Source organism: Dendrobates tinctorius, unplaced genomic scaffold (genome assembly GCF_039654945.1).
Source record: "Dendrobates tinctorius isolate UK_male_01 unplaced genomic scaffold, ASM3965494v1 ptg000060l, whole genome shotgun sequence".
Taxonomy (NCBI): domain Eukaryota; kingdom Metazoa; phylum Chordata; class Amphibia; order Anura; family Dendrobatidae; genus Dendrobates; species Dendrobates tinctorius.
Genome location: NW_027361728.1, coordinates 6724668 through 6745588, shown reverse-complemented (window position 1 = coordinate 6745588; position 20921 = coordinate 6724668). Strand labels below are relative to the sequence as shown.

The 20921-nt window shown below is 45.2% G+C and overlaps 1 protein-coding gene across 3 annotated transcripts in view; it reads left to right on the top strand.

The window, feature by feature from the left end:
• Positions 1-20921, top strand: part of LOC141092481 (probable cation-transporting ATPase 13A4) — a 401167-nt gene that overhangs the window by 222749 nt on the left and 157497 nt on the right. For all 3 annotated transcript variants that reach the window (XM_073578652.1, XM_073578653.1, XM_073578651.1), the window contains one exon: positions 5194-5328. In XM_073578652.1, the coding sequence (XP_073434753.1) occupies positions 5194-5328 (135 nt within the window). The remainder of the gene's footprint in view (positions 1-5193; positions 5329-20921) is intronic.

Genomic DNA, 20921 nt, shown 5'->3' with positions numbered 1-20921 from the left:
TGTATTTCTGCTTTTTTTATGTTTCTTGGACAATGGCATAGTGTACTTATTTAAATAATGTTGTTTGTTGATTGTATACCAACAAATACAGCAAAAAATGCCAATATCAGTCCGAATTGACAAATATTTCTCATCCAAATTCACAATATATAGCAGCAAATGAGATAAAATATAACTTTTAATACAACAAATTAAAAGTACCAAAAAATAATAATGTCACCCACAAGTGAATTTAAAATGAGATGCAAAATAAATGGGTGATCCTCAGAGGATAATTGCAAGCACCCAAACGCATCACATAGGGATATAGAATGTAACTGATAAATCAGAAAACAATCTATATAATGGATACAGCATAAATAAAAAATTGGCACAATGCTATAGCCAATTGCACATGTATGCACATATATATTTCATAGGCCAGACCAACAGGTTCATAGCCTTCCATAAACGAGATTTCAAAAAAAAAAAAAGGAACAATCTCACCGGTTTATGCAGACGGTCAGGAGTCACCAGGGATACTCTGTATACCTACAGGAAGGTAGCGATGGGAAGACATGCTAACCATTAACTGATCCCCAGGCTCCTGCCCTTACAAGGGCAGTCCATAGCTGGCAGACAGCAGATAGCATAGAGAGCTGGAGGATGTATGTCTCTTAGCTATAGCACTATGGCACTTTAAACAAGTTAGTCCCCTGAAGAGTTACTTGGATGAAACGCGTTGGGACGCTCCTTATAGGGAAAGTGCAGGGCATGTGCAATATAGGGCTAGCTGTGGACTGCCCTTGTAAGGGCAGGAGCCTGGGGATCAGTTAATGGTTAGCATGTCTTCCCATCGCTACATTCCTGTAGGTATACAGAGTATCCCTGGTGACTCCTGACCGTCTGCATAAACCGGTGAGATTGTTCCTTTTTTTTTTTTTAAATCTCGTTTATGGAAGGCTATGAACCTGTTGGTCTGGCCTATGAAATATATATGTGCATACATGTGCAATTGGCTATAGCATTGTGCCAATTTTTTATTTATGCTGTATCCATTATATAGATTGTTTTCTGATTTATCAGTTACATTCTATATCCCTATGTGATGCGTTTGGGTGCTTGCAAATTATCCTTTGAGGCTCACCCATTTATTTTGCATCTCATTTTAAATTTAATTGTGGGTGACATTATTATTTTTTGGTACTTTTAATTTGTTGTATTAAAAGTTATATTTTATCTCATTTGCTGCTATATATTGACTGTATAACAACAATGAAACCTGTTTTTCTAATTGTTTTGTCCTTTGTTAATAACACAACCTGGGATCTACTGGATACAGTTTCTTCTTGAGACACGTTGTCATAGGCCAGGCAAGACTTCCTGGTAAATTAGTTCTCCTCTAAATGGAATAAACCTAGCTCACTAATGCTACCAATTGGAGAGAACTACTCTATACATTAATATCTGATATTTTAAAAAGTAAAGTAGGTTATTTAAACATATGCACCTACCTATCCATAGATAGCTCTTTCACAGTTATTTTTTTCCTTAAGAACCCAAGATTGCTTCAAATATTGTCTAGGACCACAAAAAAGGATGCATGATATCACAGTCCACTGCCTAAAAAGAAAGGCCCCCTAAAGACGCCACAATAAGACTAAGGGATCAGTGAACATCCATTGCAGAAGTTAGGGTGATCCCAACATCCATTTGCCCTAACCACACTACTGAAACTAGGAGCTCAATCTAAACTGACTCTTTCAGGAGGAGAGCCAGAGGTTTCAAGGGAGAAGCAGATCCTGATGACCACACATTTCCCTCTTATGTAAATCATGAGGGAGCTCATAGTGGCACCGTACCCTGAAAAGTCCTTGTGACAAGGTTTAAAGCAGTTTTACAATAAAGGATTTACAGTTAAAATGTGACTGTACCTTCAACCGGGAATTTTAAAAATTCCCCATTTTAGCCAAAAGGCTTGAAAAAATGATGTGTGCTTCAAAGAACGAAAGTGCAAATGTGCTAATAATTCAAGTGGGGTATCACACTCAGTGATTTAAAGCACCTCAGGGTCCTCACTCTTGGAGCATGTATACTTGGGCTCTCAAACTGCTCTTGACTTGGCTTCAATTCTGGAGGTGGAAATCACCTGACCACCACATAGCTATATAAGTCACCTAGCGCATATCCTAAAACTGCCACCTAGTGTCCATTAATGTGTCTGCCTTTGCATCAGTAGGCCAGGCCAATCCACAGAATCAAGCAAACACTGCTCTTGACCTTAGTTATACCCATACTGCATGTGGAGAGCTTCAATAGATTCAGTGAAATTACCCTTCTATTTACCACTGCAACATGAATCATTGCAGGCTTTAACAAAAGCTTTATTTCACTAGATGTGCTGCATCACTCTCCGTATTTGTTGACTTTTTGTGACTGATTGATCAAGTCCTTAAAGGTTTTCACCCCCTCTAGGGAGCATTATCACATGAGAGATAACTATTGGCTAAACAACTATCTTTCCTCACTCTCACATACACAGTGTACAAAGTGTTTGTATTTCAGTGTTCTCTTTGAGAGAATTGCTGCCAGACTCCCCTTGCAGATGTTCATCTCAAGGGTGAACAAAAGGATCAGCTTTTGAAAATTCAACAGGCTGATTCCTTCTCACCTCCAAACATCATCTCCTGGATGAAAGTTAGGAGGCCCCCATACATATTAGACAGTTGACCAATCCTAACAATATTGGCTACTTTAGTACTATTGTGTATGGAGGGATTTAGCCAATCAGGATATTTTATTTTATTTTTTTTTAAAGAAAAAACAATTATCAAAAATGCATATACACTGCACATGGTTGTTTGTTAATTGTAGAAAACTGGAATATGGAATTCTCATAAAGTATTTCTTATCTATTTCCAATTCATTTTCTGTCTCAATTCCTTGTGTATGTGAAGATTTTTAATCACAAAACTAAAGCCTCCGTCCATACACATCAGCTACTATTGAGACAAAATGGCCAATTTCAACCATAATGAACGGATTTTAGTTACCAAGATGAAGCAATCAAGTGTTCATTTAGACCAGGGTGGGGAATCTTAATTCTGCCAAGGGCCAATTGGATATTTCAGCCATTCTTAGGGTGCTGTACAAATTGCACGCTATCTCCGCCAACAAAATAAGTCCTGACGCTAACATTGATGCCAGAACGTAATCCTTCATTGCACGTGACTTAGTGTTCAGTAGTGAAGACAGCGAGAGCATTCTAACTGAGCAAGAAGAAATTATTGGGATGGAGGCCGTTAAAATACAGCTGTAGGCCCAAGCAGTGCGGTCCTCAGGAATCTGGCCAGGGGACAGTTAAAAGCTCATCATGGACTGTTTACAGTCCATGGGCCTGAGTTTCCCCTGCCCGATTTAGACTATTGCTGATCAACAAACATTCACATTTTAATACTAACAATGAATGACTGTTTAACTGACACATGAATGATTGTTTGCCAGCCTACCTTTGTCTAATGAGTATTGAGGCCTTTACAAATATAACAGTTTGCAGAAGAAGAATGTTTAAGGGTATGAGCACATGCTGCGGATTCATCTGCAGTTTTTCCGTGCCGATCCGCAGGTAAAACCGCAGGTAAAGTGACCTGTGGTTTTCCTGTTGATTTGCCAGTGGTTTCACCCTGCGGTTTGACACCTGGACAATGGAACAGGTGTCAAACCGCTGCGGAATCCGCAGAAAGAATTGACATGTTGCGGATTTAAAACCGCAGCAAATCTGCAAGGAAAAATCCGCAGCATGTGCACTGCGGATTTTAAATACCATTGGCTAACACTGTACTGTACACTGTCTGCGGAACTGCTGCAGATCCGCAGGGCCAAATCCGCTGCAGATCCGCAGCAGAATCCACAGCGTGTGCATGTACCTTAAGGCCTGTTTCACATTTCAGTTTTTCAGGTCAGTTGAAATCCGCCAAAATGGCGGAAAACGGATCCGTGGCTGATGAAACACCAACGGGAGCCACCGGACCGTTGGTGCGCTGGGATCCGCTGATATTGTAATGTTAAAAGAACCGCGCCTGGCAAAAAAAAAAAAATAATAATACTGGGGGGGAGGAGAGAGAGAGTTTTATTCTCCAGCAGCCAGATTGGATTTGGGGGTTAAACATGTATCAAAAGGCAAAAATGCGGATCCGAGCACAAAAAAAGTTGCATTGTCCGTTTGGTGATCTTTGCGGACGCCAAAATTTTGGCGGATCCGCAGAAATACAGACACAATGGACGACCGTCAGTCAAAATCCGCCGATAATGCAAGTCAATGGGGAAAAAAACGGATCCGCCAAGAAAAATGGCGGATCCGTTTTTTTTGCAAAACGGCGGATTTTGATTGATGGCCTAAGGCCTGTTTCACACTTCAGTTTTTCACCATCAGTCAAAATCCGTCGTTTTGCAAAAAAACAGATCTGCCATTTTTCTTGGCGGATTGTTTTTTTCCCCATTGACTTGCATTATTGGCGGATTTTGACTGACGGTCGTCCGTTGCATCCGTATTTCTGCAGACCTGCCAAAATCTCTCTCTCCCCCCCCCACCCCGGTATTATTTTTATTTTTTGCCTGGCGCGGTTCCTTTAACATTACAATATTGGCAGATCCCAGCGCACCAACGGTCCGGTGGCTCCCGTTGGTGTATCGTCAGCCACAGATCCGTTTTCCGCCATTTTCGCGGATTTCAACTGACCTGAAAAACTGAAGTGTGAAACAGGCCTAAGTCTTGCCAAGAAACAACTCTTGTTCCAACAAGGAGCAGCCAAAACTTTTTTGTGCATCCAACTTTGGGTTGAGGTTTACATAAACTCTTTTTATTTTCCACCCTGCAGAACCAAGAATTTGTCTGGATTGCATAAAAAAACTTTGCAAATTTAGACAGTTGGCAGCTTAGTATTTGCTGATTGAAACAGGAAACTGATACTAGTTTTAGTATAGAAATCAAAGATATGTATTCTAATGCCCTAATCACATCTGTGTCATCACATTGCCAGGACAAATTTTTATAATCTGAGAGTGAGCAATGAAATTTATTATATAACGCAAAGTCTGAGCTCTGGCATGAGGATTGGATGTCAAAATATATTTACCACATATATACATTTTAATAATATCTGAGTACATTTTAAACTATATTTTCTGACTTCACCCAAATTGTCTTCATTTTAGGATGATTTTAAAAAACATGTCAAGAAAAAAGTATTTTGGGTAAAACCTTTAAAAACAACAGATAAAGGATCAGAAGAGTTGACCTCTGATGAGAAATCTCTAATCAACAAAGCTTTGATCAAGCCAGAATGCAAGGTTTGTACTTCAATTAATCATAAGTTATATGTACAAAATGAGCACACTGTAGATTATTCATACTAGCTGTTTACTGTGAACAATTTGACATTTGTTAGACAGATAGGGCAGTAAGTAAATGTTGTTAGAAATTATGAATATGCCATTCACACACAAATGCGTAACTGCTGTAGAGTTCTATGGACTCCATAGGGAAATTTAAATGTGCTTCTCCCACACCAGCATGTTGGCCAGATGCATGAGCTTCTGTAATATTTTTGACCTTATACAAACATATGTGTTTAGCCCCTTAACGACCGCTGATACCCATTAAAACGACGGCCGTTAACAGACCTTATTCCGTCATCACCATTTTAAAGCAATGATCGGCAATAAGTGACTAGCGCTGCCCTGCAGATGAAATTCCCCATGGTAACAGCTGTACATGACAGCTGACACTAGACAGTTTTGGAACTGATTGGGGCTGATTAATCCCTTAAATACTGCTGTTGCGATTGACAGTGCTGTCCAAGTGGTTAAATGAGGGTTAAAAGACTCCCTTTGACAGGATCGACCACCCACATTTGTAATCGCTGGTGCTGATCATTGCCATGATTCCCTGAGATAATCTGATGACCCTCAAGATCTGGTGGCCTGTTAGATCTCACTGACTCTGAGTCTAACAGGCAGGCCGGAGTCACACTAGACGTATAAAAAAAAATCGGTTCATTTTTCATGGACGAGAATCGCACAAATGTTTCATGAACAGTGATCCATATGTCATCCATGTGCAATGTGAGGATGCGATTTCCTCATATCAAAGTATCCGTGTGACATCTGTAAGACATCCGTATGGTGAAATTGCAAAATGGACATACAGTATAATGGGTCCATAGCCTCAAATATTTGTGACAACATATATACAGTCCATATATACAGAGTGGTCCAAAAGTAGGTGGACAGTATGTGTAATAGGGTTATGAAAGGGGAGATTTATCAAACATGGTGTAAAGAGAAACTGACTCAGTTGCCCTTAACAACTAATCAGATTCCACTTTTCATTCTTCACAGACTCTTTGGAAAATGAAAAGTGGAATCTGATTGGTTGCTAAGGGCAACTGAGTCAGTTTCACAGATCCAGTTTTCACAGATAAATCTCCCCCAAATCTGTTTTCTTTTCAGATAATTCAGATAACCCATAATGGCAAATAATTTAAATACAGATTTAAAACAATGGATTTTAAAAGAGTATTGGACATCTCAAAATGCTGAAATAGGGATGAGCGAGCATAATCGTGGGTATTCGGTACTCGGCGAGTAGTGAAGTACTCGTGGTACTCAGAACATAGCGAGTATTTCACTACTCGCCTCGCAGTACTCGGATCACTCACCCAGCATTTGCCAATCACAGTAATGCCGCAGCCTTCTTGGTTGTGGGTGGCATTACTATGATTGCCTGGCCGCCCAGCGTCATAGCCTATGATCATCATAGCCTGGCTCTATCTAAGCCCTGCCGTCACCATTTTCTGGACATTGCATGCAGAACACAGCTAGTGTAGGGAAAGTGTGAGTATCACATCTCCGTCAGACACAGGGACTGCTGTTCCTGCTTTGGCCACTGGGAGGCACCGGACTGTCACGTCGCCGTCAGACTCGAAAACTGCTGTTCCGGTCTCCGCCAATGGGAGGCGCTGGACTGTCACGCCGCCGTCAGACTCAGGGATGGCTGTATCTGCCTCAGCCACTAGGAGGCGCCGTGGTTCGCCCGTGTGTGGTGGTGACAGAGAAGGGGCTCCTGCGCAGGCATCTGGTGGGCACAGGCTCCGCTCCTCTGTCAGTCATGAAGGGGTGGGTGCATCACCATCTGGCCTGGTCCTGGGGCGGTCCAAATGACGTCATCAGACTGTGAGCCTGTGAGGGATAGCCTGATCCTTCAAATACCTTGGGGCCTGTCTTGCAGGCCGCCAGATATAGTCTTGGTTTCCCCAGTGTGCTAGTGTGTTATTTGCTATTGCTATCCCTGACCTTAGCCTGGATTTTGACTCTGCTACTACCTGCCGATTTTGTACCTCTGTTGCCCTCCTGGTTTAATACTCTAACCTTGGCCTTTATTTTGACTCTGCTACTGTCTGCCGATTTTGAACCTCTGCTGTGCTCCTGGTTAATGACTCTTACCTTGGCCTGGATTCCGACTCTCCTACTGCCTGCCGATTTTGTACCTCTGCCGCCCGCCTGGTTTACACCACGCTTTTGGTCCCGTTAATTTATCCTTTTCTGGCGACCGTCCTGCTCTGGTCCGCTGCTCTTATACAGACAGCTACCTCCTGGGCTCTGCTGTAATTCCAGATCCATGTATATGGGTAAAGGGTCTCAGGGTTGTTCAGGGTGCTGTCTCAATTGCAGTCCAGACTCGCACCAGACGGACGTCACAGTGAGCAGTTGCTCGGGAGAGTTGTGTTTGTTTGTGCAAATCATCCAGAAATCCTCTGTAAAACCCAAAAGCTCTTTTCAGAGCTGAAAGTATAAGGTCAGGGACTGAGTAGTGATAGTTTTCCCAGCTATTTTTGGGGTCTCATTTACCCCTGGCAGGGCAGTTTTTTGTGCTGTTGCAGTGCTGTGTTCACAGCGAATAGGACGCACACACGGTACTGCACAACTGACACGCAGCCGGCACCGCTGTCTTGTGTGGTGACTGGGGTGCGTAATCTCACCTTAAACCTCAGGGCAATTTTTTTTGTGCTGTTGCGGTGTTGTGTTCACAGCGAATAGGACACATGCACGGTACTGCACATCTGACACGCAGCAAGCACCTCTGACTTGTGTGGTGACTGGGGTGCGTAATCTCACCTTAAACCTCAGGGCAATTTTTTTGTGCTGTTGCGGTGCTGTGTTCACAGCGAATAGGACGCGCACACGGTACTGCACAACTGACACGCAGCCAGCACCGCTGACTTGTGTGGTGACTAGGGTGCGTAAACTCGCCTTAAACCTCAGGGCAAAAAGTATTAAGCTGTAGGGCATTTTTTTTTGTGCTGGTGCGGTGCTGTTTGTAAAACACAAAGCAGTATTAGGCTGTAGTGCTACCTTCCACAAAGCACTAACTGCTCCTTGTTCCCCAATATCTGCATCTAAACATCTGCAACTATGGCAGAAAAATCCAAAATTCCTAAAATGGCTGTTGTGAAGGGACAGCGACGTGCATGTGGGGTTGCCATTGGTGCCCAACAAGGCACAGAGTCTGGGAGACTGAATAAGGTTGATCCATCTAGGTTCCTGTCGAAATTTCCCGGTCTGGAGCTTAAATAGGTCTGGAAGTCAGAAGAACAAGAGCAGATACTGTCTTGAATGGTTGATAAGGCCTCAACTAAATGTTCTAGCAGCACCCAATTATCCATGACAAAACAGACTACTCTCCATACAGAGAACGCTGGGTCATCCTATTCTCAACCTGATCCTAGTTCATCACCTGGCCAGGAGTCACAGGAAACATTTGGCCCCAACCTTGGTCACTCCGAGGATCTGTTTGATCCATTTCCTTTCGTTGCCTCTGGCCTCTCACCACACATCATTGAAGAGTAATGTGAGGAGATATCGTCTGTTGATGATGGCCAAATATTTGAAACCCCACTGCCAGAAAGCCACTTTCATCCACGTGATATACCGGGTGAAGAGGTGGAGGCTGATGGTGATGACACACAGTTGCCATCTGGCCAGTCGCCAATATCAACACGGAAGGAGGATGACATGGACGACGAAGTGGTCGATGATGAGACCACCGATCCGACCTGGACCGTTGGCACACATAGCCAGCACAGCAGCACAGTGGAAGAAGGTGGATACATAGTACCAACAAAGGCACCAAGGGCTACTGGTGTGAGCAGAGTGCGAAGTGTGTCATCTGTTGCCAAGAGCAATCCCTCTGTACGCCAAGTCAAGGAAAGGGTGCGTTAAGCCACTGTCTGGAAATTTTTTTCCAATAGTCCTTCTGAACCAAATGTTGTCATCTGTAGCATCTGCCATAGGAAGCTGAGTAGAGGCCAGGGCAAAGGCAACCAAAGCACCACCAGTATGTGGAAACACATGGCAGCCAAGCACCCTAGTCGGTGGGCTGAACAACAGGGTACCAAATCAGTGTCTGCGACTGCGGGTCAAGCCTCTGCCATGTCGCCTGTGATATGTCCTTCCCAATCTGCTGGGCAGGAAGCAGGTGATCATCATATCTCTTGCTCACAAGCTGCGGTTGCGCAGACACAGGCCACAACAAGCTCATCCACTTGTTTGTCCCAGGAAAGCGTCCAATTGTCCGTGCCCCAGATGTATGAAAGGAGGCGTAAATACCAAGCCACGCACCCACAAGAAAAAATACTAAACGCGCACATTGCCAAGTTGCTAGCCGTGGAGATGTTGCTGTTTAGACTTGTGGGGACACAGTCTTTCCGTGATCTTTTGGCTGTGGCTGCCCCATGATACTCGGTTCCCAGCCGGCACTATTTTTTCCGGTGTGCCGTCCCCGCGTTATACCAGCACGTCTTAAACAATCTACAGCGTGCTCTCACCAATGCCGTAACTGGGAAGGTCCATCTTACAACAGACACGTGGACAAATACTTGTGGACAGGGACAATACATCTCTGTCACGGCAAACTCGTTCAACCTGGTGGAGGGTGGGACAAAGTCTCAAACTGGACCATCACATATCCTTCCCACACCACGAATAGCGGGCCCAACCTCAATCATGGCTTCCGCCTCATCATATATGTCATGTCTCCTCTCTTCCTCCTCCTCCACCTCATCATCCTATGCTGAATTACCCTCACATCACTCCCAAATTGGGAGCTGTGCAGCAGCACATCGGCAATGCAGCAACACACTCTGCTGAAGATGATCTGCTTAGGTGAAACACCACACACTGCAGCAGAGCTGCGGCAAGGACTAAAACAACAGACTGATCAGTGGCTCTCCCCACTGCAACTCCAACCTGGTCTGGTTGTCTGCGACAATGGGCGTAACCTGGTGGCAGCTTGGGAAGCTGGTACACGTGCCATGCATGGCTCACGAGCTGAACCTATTGGTGCAGAAATATATAAAAACATACACTGACTTGCCGTACCTACTTAAGAAGGTGCGCTGTATTTGTCCTCATTTCCGCCATTCCTCAACTGCTGTTGCCGGTCTTGCAGCGCTTCAAAAGCAATTTAATTTGCCAAAACACAGACTCATTTGCGACCTGCCAACACGATGGAACTCAACATATCATATGTTGGAAAGGGTAAGTGAGCAGCAGAGGGCACTTGTTGAATACCAGCTTAAACATGCCAGTCACACTGAGACTCAGCAAAGACACATAAAAACTGTCGAGTGCATGTGGATCGCTGATATTTGTGAGGTGCTTGATAACTTTGAGTACTGCACCAAGCTTGTGAGCGGTGATCAGGCTATTATCAGCGTAACCATCCCTATGCTATGTTTGCTGAAAAAATCGCTGCAGAATCAAAAAATGGAATCTTTGCGTGCCCAGCAGCTGGGTATGGAGCAAGATTTCACAATGGGTGATCCTACCCAGCCCAGCCAATATCATCAGGTAAGATTGGGGGATGAAGATGATGATGAAAATGAGGAGGGAGAGGACTTCTTTTTCAGTGGTACAGAGGAGATTCCTCATGCTACAGAGGGGAATACCAACCCCAGCTTCATGTCTGTCCAGCATGGGTGGGCTGGAGAGGAGGTGGAGGAGGTGAGTCAGTGTGAGGTGAGGATCGGTATTGTTCCTCCTTCTGTGGTCACAGAAGATTTGCCTCTTTGTAGCTTGGCACACATAGCATACTTCATATCTGACTGTCTGTGCCAAGACCCTCACGTAATCCTCATTTTCAATAGCAACCTATACTGGTTGGCCACCTTTCTAGACCCATGGTACAAGGACAAATTTCCTTCGCTACTGTAGCAGTCACCATGGGGTTTCACAATGGAATCCTTCAAGAAGGCCGTTGTCGATCATTTGATGGCAACAGCACCCTTAGAAGACACCACTGCTAGCAGAGATACCAGCTCTGTGCAACAGCATGCATTAATGGGGAGAGACACACCAAGCAGGTCCAAAAGAGGTGGTGGTAAAATGTCCACAAACTGGGCCATCTTCAATAAACCGGCTCATCACCAAGGACTAGCTGGAACAGTAACAATGTCAAGGAGGGAGAAGTTGAACAAGATGGTCAACGACTATCTAAATGACCATACCTGCGTCCTTCCTGATGCTTCTGTTCTGTTTAATTACTGGGTATCCAAGTTTCATAGTTGGCCAGACCTCTCCTTATATGATTAGGAGGTGCTGGCCTGCCCTGCTGCTAGTGTGATGCCAGAGCGTGTTTTCAGTGCCATTGCGGCAATCATCACAGATGCACGCACACGGTTGACTACAGAGAATGCAGACAGGCTAACTCTGATAAAATTTAACATGGACTGGATTTCGCAACAGTATTTAAGCCCTCCCGATGACAGTATCCCAACCTAAAGTCACCCAAAACGTAAATTTTTTTTAAAATTGGTGATCAGTCACGTCCATCCCTTCCCATACAAGCCCCTTTTTATCTTCTTACACATGTTTTCAAATCCTGCTTCTGCCACATGTACCTCATGGTCAATAAGCTAAAAACAATGTTACGTTAATTAATATTTCCCATCGGAGGCACTTGTGATGAGAGTGAGACCCTTCTTCCTTCATCAACCATGGTATCATGCCCCTTGGGCTAATTTTTGGAGACACTTTGGCTATGCCTGGACACTGGGCACTGCAACTACTGTGCTAGTAGTCCTAGCTTCATCATAATTGTTTGGCCCTTCAGACCTGCCTTGCTTTCTTCATCAACCATGATACAGCCCCTAGGGCTAATGTTTTGAAGACATTATGTCTTTGCCTACACATTGGCCAGTGGCAGTGGAACAACAAGGACAGTAGTCCAAGCTTTATTATTGTGAATTCCTTGTGATGATGATGATGGGTGGCTTCTTCCTGCATTAACCATCACACAGCCCCTAGGGCAGATCGCTCTCCTTACACCACTTACACACTTAGCTGTCAGAATATTGCCTCCATCATCACTTGCTCCTATGGCACTTCTGATATATCACTGGCACTGCATAAGTGGCGTACGAGTCCCGCTCTGCCGGCAAAAAGACCACAGGACTTCAAATAGCGTTTGTACATTCTAGTGAAGCAGTGGTGTAAAACCACTCGTGCAACCGCTGACCAGGTGTCCCCATGTTATATTCATTTGTTTACAGCATACTTTTTTTAACATTTACACATTTTTTAGCCTTTTCCTCAGCCCCCAGACTGCTTTGTAGGGTCCAGCAGACAATTACTCGCATTTTCCGTTGACTATCATTGGACTCGTTAATCTTACCGAATACCTGAGTATTAAGGCATACTCAGCATGAGTATAGCGAGTCCAAATACTTCGGTACTCGCTCATCCCTATTCTGAAACAGTTAGAGCAAATTGGGTTGAAAAATTTGGTACTCAAGCCCCAAAGAGACAAACTATTTACCGCATTCGAGACAAACTCGATGCCACTGGCTCAATCCTTAATGCTCCAAAAACTGGTTGACCCAAAACAGCCTGTACAGAAAATAATAAACAACTTGTTGCTGAAACATTTGTTCAGAGTCCAAAAAAGTCCACCAGAAGAGTGTCTTTAGAATTTGGATTTTCATTAGCTTCTATCATGAGAATCGTGAAATCTATTGGGTGGAAAGCTTATCGTCCACATCTAATTCATGGTTTATTGGAGGATAATCAAGACAGGCGGCTGCAATTTAGTGAGATTATGCTTAACGAAATTGAAGAAAATCCAGTAATTTTAGATATCATTATGTGGAGTGGTGAAGCTTCTTTCAAATTATCTGGCCATATTAACAGACGTAATTGTATTTACTGGTATAATGAGACCATGCATTTAACTTTAGAGCAACAACTAAATGAGCCTGGTGTCAATGTTTAGGGTGGTATTTCAAGTTTTGGTGTTTTTGGATCATTTTTTTTCATGGAACAGTCACAGGACATAAGTATCTCAAAATTCTAATGAATCAAGTTGTTCCCCAGTTGCAGCAACAGCCTAATTCAAATGACCTTTACTTCCAAGAAGATGGGGCACCTTTACATTATTCAAGAGTAGTCTGCGAGCATCTTGATGAAACATTTCCTAATAAATGAATTGGCCGAAGAGGCCCACTTCATTGGCTGGCACGTTCACCAGACTTGACCTCAATGGATTTTTCTTTTGGGGAGTACTCAAGGACAAAGTTTATAGTCGAAAACCAAAAAGTGTCAGTGATTTGAAAAATTACATAAGAGATGCATTTCAAGAAATGAATACCCAAATAGACTTGTGCAAAAATGTTTGTCGAAGCGTAAGAGGCAGACTTCAAAGCTTTGCAAATTGTGATGGAAAACAGTTTGAGCACCTGCATTGATAAAATGTAAGTGCTTTTGTATTATTGTTCAGAATAAAATTTAATTGTCAATGTTAATCTTGTGTTAGTAAATAGAATTTTATATATAAATCAAAATAAATGTTATTTTTTCCTGACCACCCTGTGTGTGTGTGGATATATATATATATATATATATATATATATGTCAGTGAGAAACACAAATTATATATATATATATATATATATATATATATATATATATATGTCAGTGAGAAACACAAATTATATATATCTATATATTCCATACAGAGCTATATAGCAGAATAGCGGATAATTCAATTGTCGGCTTCTGTAAAATGTTATTCTTGTTTAGTAAATAGAATTTTATATATAAATCAAAATAAATGTTATTTCCTGTCCACCCTGTGTGTATATATATATATATATATATACACTGTATATATATATATATATATATATATATATATATTGTGGCAGGGCTAAGGGTCGTGTAATCGATGGGAGATATGTGTCTCATAAATGGCTTGTCTCTATAATGTAAGGCAGAAGTAAAGCATACCAGATATTGTTATTGTTTTTGTTTGAAGGACCTGTGGTGAGGTCACAGTCAGGTGACCAGTCAGCTGCTGGGAACGTGGGTGTGGCTACAGCCTTATAATGTGACCTGCTCCTGAACCAAGGAGTTGTGTGTGGGGAGGACTAAACCTCCCATGTGTGCTGAGACTCCTGCTCTGAGTCTACAACTACGGACATTGTGTTATTTTGCCTGAGCTAAATGGCTATTTGTTTGCTGTTACGTTGCCTTGTGCGTTTATGCCGTGAATAAACTGCAAGCACTGTGGAAGAACCTGTCTCACATTTGTCTCCCGCTGCACCTAAGCGAGCCACATCCCCACAATTGGTGGTACACGTGCGGGCAGCGGTCCCAGCAGAGACTTGAGACAGTTGCTGCATGTCCTGGGTGAAGTTTGCAGCGGGGCAACAAGCATTGCCTGGAATCATGGAGGACCTCATGAAACACCTGGTCCAGTCCCAGGCACTGCAGCAGGAAACCAACAAGCTGTTGTTACAGCAGATCCAGCAAAGCCAGCAGGAGCAGCGGCAGCAGTTCCAGCAAAGCCAGCAGGAACAACGGCAGCAGATGCAGCTTCTGGCAACCGCCATCCAGGAGGGCAGGACGAGCGCCCCAACCCCAGGTCGGGCTGATGCCACCGACATCGAGAAGGCGGTAAGACGCGCATTACAAAAAATGACCCCTGAGGATGATGTGGAGGCCTTCCTGACGGTGTTTGAGAGGGTGGCTGAGAGGGAAAAACTTCAGCCAGAGCGGTGGGCGGAGGTACTGGCCCCTTACCTAACGGGGGAGCCCCAGAAGGCGTACTTTGACCTGACGGTACAAGATGCCAGAGAGTATCCCAAATTAAAAGCGGAAATTCTCGCCCGCTTGGGGGTAACAATGACTACCAGGGCACAGAGAGTGCATCGTTGGGCCTATCACCGGGACAAACCCCCGCGCTCCCAAATGTTTGACCTGTTGCACCTGGTCCAGAAATGGCTGCAGCCAGAGTCGGCTTCCCCTGCACAGATGGTAGAGCGAGTTGTGATGGATCGGTTTGTGCATTCTCTGCCGAGACCTCTACAGACTTGGGTTGCCCAGGGTGATCCCCAAAATGCTGATGAACTGGTTGGGCTGGTCGAGAGATACCAGGGGATGGAAGGTTCCTTGGGGAAGCAGCCCATTCCATATTGGGGGTCCCAGCAGGGGGCGGAGTCACAAAAAGGGGTGGTGCGTCCAAGGTCAAAAGGGGCGGGGGAGGCGGTGCCCAAGGTCCCCTCGGGTGTTATTTGCTGGAAGTGTCATGGGCCAGGACATATAGCGGCCCGTTGTCCCCAGACCACCGAGCAGATGGACTGCAGCATGGGACGCCGTAGTTCATACTACGCATATCCAGCTTGCAGTGTGAATTCGCTACCTAACAAGGGGCCACAAGCGTGTCCCGTGAAGGTGAACGGTCGAGCAGTAATGGCGCTTCTGGACTCCGGGAGCTTGGTGACCCTTGTGAGGGCCAGTTTTCCTCTAAACATACTCCCGGGTAAAAAGATTGGTGTTCGGTGCATACATGGCGATGCAAAGGACTACCCTATGGCTAGGGTGAAGATTGAAACGGCGCATGGCACCGAGTCGCATGAAGTTGGTGTTGTTCGAGACTTGTTGCATCCCATAATTATTGGCCGGGATTTCTGTCTGTTTTGGGATCTGTGGGGGATGGGTTCTGAGTGTGCTAGCAAGAGCAGGGAACCAATCCACCCCACTGAGGTATCGCCACCACCAGAGGCAGACGAGTTCCCTTTATGTGTCCTTGTTGGGGATGAAGAGGAAGGGTCCCCTGTACCTGACATCCCGGAGTTAGGGGTGGCCGGGGAGAATTTTGGGACTGCCCAACATAGGGACCCCACACTAAGGGAAGCCTTTAACAATGTCACCGTCATTAATGGTGTTGCACAAGAGCCGGGAGCAGACACAAGGTTTCCCCATTTTATGTTGAGTGGGGAATTGTTGTACCGGGTCACGAAAATAAGGGAGGAGGTGGCAGAGCAGTTAATAGTACCAGGCCCCTATAGACGAAAAGTGTTGGACATGGCCCATTCACACATCTTGGGGGGACACCTGGGGGTGGAAAAAACCCAGGAACGGATTGTACAGAGGTTCTATTGGCCTGGGTGTCACCGGGAAATAGTAAACTATTGCAGGTCCTGCCCGACATGTCAGTTAACCGCCCCCACATCTCATTTTCGGAACCCTCTTGTGCCACTGCCCATTATTGAGGTGCCATTTGAGAGAATTGCCATGGACTTGGTCGGTCCCTTAGTTAAATCAGCTCGGGGCCATCAGTATATATTAGTCATCCTGGACTATGCCACACGCTATCCTGAGGCCATTCCCCTGAGAAACTCCTCTGCGAAGAGTATAGCCCGTGAGCTGGTCCATGTGTTTTCCCGGACGGGTTTGCCGAAGGAGATCCTGACCGACCAGGGGACACCTTTTATGAGCAAGGTGATGAGAGAATTGTGCAGAGTCTTGCAAATTTTCCAGCTGAGGACTTCAGTGTACCATCCACAGTCAGATGGCCTTGTTGAGAGGTTTAACAAGACCCTGAAGAGCATGCTGAGAAAAGTCATAGAGGAAGATGGTAGAGACTGGGATTGTCTCTTACCGTATTTACTGTTTTCTATCCGTGAAGTTCCCCAGGCCTCCACGGGGTTCTCCCCCTTCGAGCTTCTGTACGGCCGGCATCTGCGAGGTCTCCTAGATATAGCCAAGGAAACCTGGGAAGCCGAAGTCACGCCCCACAGAAGCGTCATTGAGCATGTGGCACTGATGCAGCAGAGGGTTGCAAAGGTGATGCCCATTGTTAAAGAACATCTCCGCCAGGCACAAGAGGCTCAGGCCAGGGTCTACAACCGGTCAGCCAGAGTGAGGCAGTTCAATCCGGGAGACCGAGTTCTCGTGCTAATCCCGACGGTGGAAAGTAAGTTCTTGGCCAAGTGGCAAGGGCCATATGAGGTGGTGGAGAAACTGGGAGACGTAAACTACAAGATCCACCAACCCGGAAGACGGAAGCCATACCAGGTTTACCATGTTAACCTTATCAAGCCGTAGCAAGATAGAGAGCCAGCGGTAACTCCGTGCTTGCTGGGCAACCTAGAAGGGGAGGTTGGAGCCGTTACCATAGCGGAGACTCTATCGAAGGCCCAGAAGCAGCAGTGCCGGGAGTTACTCCAGAAAAACCGGGACCTGTTCTCAGAGTTGCCGGGGTGCACGAAGGTGGTGGAGCACGAAATTCTGACCGAGCCACATGTGCGGGTGAACGTGAAACCATATCGTATTCCTGAGGCCCGGCGAGAGGTAATCTCCAAGGAGGTGCAGCGTATGTTGAAGCTCGGGGTCATTGAGGAATCCAAGAGCGGCTGGTCGAGCCCGATTGTCCTGGTCCCAAAACCTGATGGTGAATGGAGGTTCTGCAACGATTACCGGAAGCTGAATGAGGTCTCCAAGTTCGACGCTTATCCCATGCCACGCGTTGATGAGCTCATCGAGAGACTTGGACCTGCCAGGTACATAACCACTTTGGATCTGACCAAGGGATATTGGCAGATCCCCATGGCACAGGAAGCCAAGGAGAAGACGGCATTCTCCACACCAGACGGGTGCTTCCAGTATGTCCGGATGCCGTTTGGCCTACAGGGAGCTCCAGCAACCTTCCAGAGGGCGATGGATAGAATCCTTGCACCTCATAAGCTATACGCTGCTGCATACCTGGATGATATCGTCATCTTTACCCCGGACTGGGAGACTCACCTGGAAAAGGTCCAAGCAGTGTTTGACGCTCTAAGAGAGGCAGGGTTTACAATAAACCCGAAGAAGTGTGCCTTGGGGAGAGAAGAAGCCAAGTACCTCGGATATGTAGTGGGGCGTGGCGAGATCAAACCCCAAATCAATAAAGTGGAGGCAATTCAAACATGGCCGAGACCTCTGTCAAAGAAGCAAGTTAAAGCCTTCCTGGGGATTGTGGGATATTACAGGAGGTTTATCCCAAACTTCGCCACAATGGCTGCACCTCTAACTGATCTGCTTAAAGGGACAAAGTCAGTGATGGTCAGCTGGTCCGAAGAAGCAGAGTCAGCCTTCCAAGAAATGAAGGGAGCACTTTGTAAGCAACCCGTTTTGGTGGCCCCAGACTTTAAACGTGAATTTGTCCTCCAGACAGATGCCTCAGATGTCGGGGTAGGAGCTGTCCTTTCCCAAGAGATACGTGGGGAGGAGCATCCTGTTCTCTACTTGAGTAGGAAGTTGACTTCTTGTGAGAGAAATTACTCAGTTGTAGAGAAGGAGTGTTTGGCCATAAAATGGGCAGTGGACACATTATGGTACTACCTGGTGGGACGGAAGTTTAGGTTAATATCCGACCATGCCCCACTCAGGTGGATGAGGGAAACCAAGGGCAAGAATGCTAGGGTCACCCGCTGGTTCTTAGCCCTACAAGACTTCAGCTTCCATGTAGAGCATAGGGCCGGGAAGCTACATGGGAATGCCGATGCCCTCTCCAGAATCCCTTGCCTGGTAGGTGAAAGTGCCAAGCCCCACGGCTTTAGGCAGAGGGGGGAGGTATGTGGCAGGGCTAAGGGTCGTGTAATCGATGGGAGATATGTGTCTCATAAATGGCTTGTCTCTATAATGTAAGGCAGAAGTAAAGCATAACAGATATTGTTATTGTTTTTGTTTGAAGGACCTGTGGTGAGGTCACAGTCAGGTGACCAGTCAGCTGCTGGGAACGTGGGTGTGGCTACAGCCTTATAATGTGACCTGCTCCTGAACCAAGGAGTTGTGTGTGGGGAGGACTAAACCTCCCATGTGTGCTGAGACTCCTGCTCTGAGTCTACAACTACGGACATTGTGTTATTTTGCCTGAGCTAAATGGCTATTTGTTTGCTGTTACGTTGCCTTGTGTGTTTATGCCGTGAATAAACTGCAAGCACTGTGGAAGAACCTGTCTCACATTTGTCTCCCGCTGCACCTAAGCGAGCCACATCCCCACAATATATATATACTGTGTGTATATATATATATATATATGTCAGTGAGAAACACAAATTATATACTGTATATTTATATATTCCATACAGAGCTATATAGCAGAATAGCCGATAATTTAATTGTCGGCTTCTGTAAAATCATTTCAGAACCTGACAGGATATGAAGACATGGTTTACATACAGCAAACCATTGCATATCCGTTATTTTTTTATATGTCCCTCACCAATAATGTTAGTAGTGTATGTGTGTTAAATGTTGGAGCTGTAAGTGTTAAATTAAAGGATTAATTGACGAAAAATAAACTGGCGTGGGCTCCCGCCCAATATTCTCTGCCAGAAAGGGCAAGCCAGTGACTGAAGGCAGACATTAATAGCTTAGGGAGGGACCATTGTTTTTGGACCCCCTGGCTATAAAAATCTGCCCCCAGAAACCCCAGAAAAGGCGCATCTATAAGATGCACCTATCCCGGCACTTACCCGCTCTTTTCCCATTGCACTGTAGCGGTGGCATATGGGGTAATAAGGGGTTAATGTCACCTTGCTATTGTAAGGTGACATTAAGCCTGATTAATAATGGAGAGGTGTCAATAAGACACCTCTCCATTATTAATCCACTAGTCTGAAAGGGGTTAAAAAACACATACATTAAGAAAAAAAGACTTTTAATAAAATAAGTAAACATATTTTTTCCATCTTTATTAAACTCCCAATCCAATTGAAGCCATCATTCTCCTGTAAAAAATCCAAAATAAAAAAAACAACAATATCCCATACCTGTCCTCCGACCAGTCAAGTCCCACACCGCAATCCATCTGAAGGGGTTAAATAGTTTACAAGTGGGAGCGGTGCTAAGGTGAACGGCCCAGCTGTAAACCACGGAGGAGTGAATGAAAAGCTGCCTGTGCAGCCTCCCCGCCTAACCAGAGATGAACTGATTAGCGTGGGAAAGTTTCTGAACATTTTCCCATGCTGTCAGTTCACCGAGGCTCAGGCGGGGGGTCTGCGCAGCCTCAGTGACTACCACTGATGTCAGTGATACTGCGCCAACTCCCCGCCTGACCTGAGGTGAGCTGAAAGCGTGGGAAAATGTTCAGATACTTTCCCACGCTAATCAGTTCATCTCCGGTCAGGCATGGAGGCTGCACAGGCATTTTCATTCATTCCTCTGTGGTTTACAGCCAGGTCGGCCGCATTAGCACTGCTCCCAGTTATTAACTAATTATCCCCTTCAGATGGACTGTGGCGTGGGACTTGACTGTACAGCGGACAGGTATGAGATATTGTTGCTTTTTTATTTTGGATTTTTTACAGGACAACGATGTCTTTGATTGGATTAGGGTATAATAATGATGCAAAAAATGAGTGTTTATTTATTTCAATAACAGACTTTATTCTTAATGTGTATGTTTTTTAACCCCTTTCAGACTAGTTGATTAATAATGGATAGGTGTCTTATTGACACGTCTCCATTATTAACCGGACTTAATGTCACCTTACAATAGCAAGGTGACATTAACCCCTTCTTACCCCATATGCCACCACTACAGGGCAGTGGGAAGAGAGCGG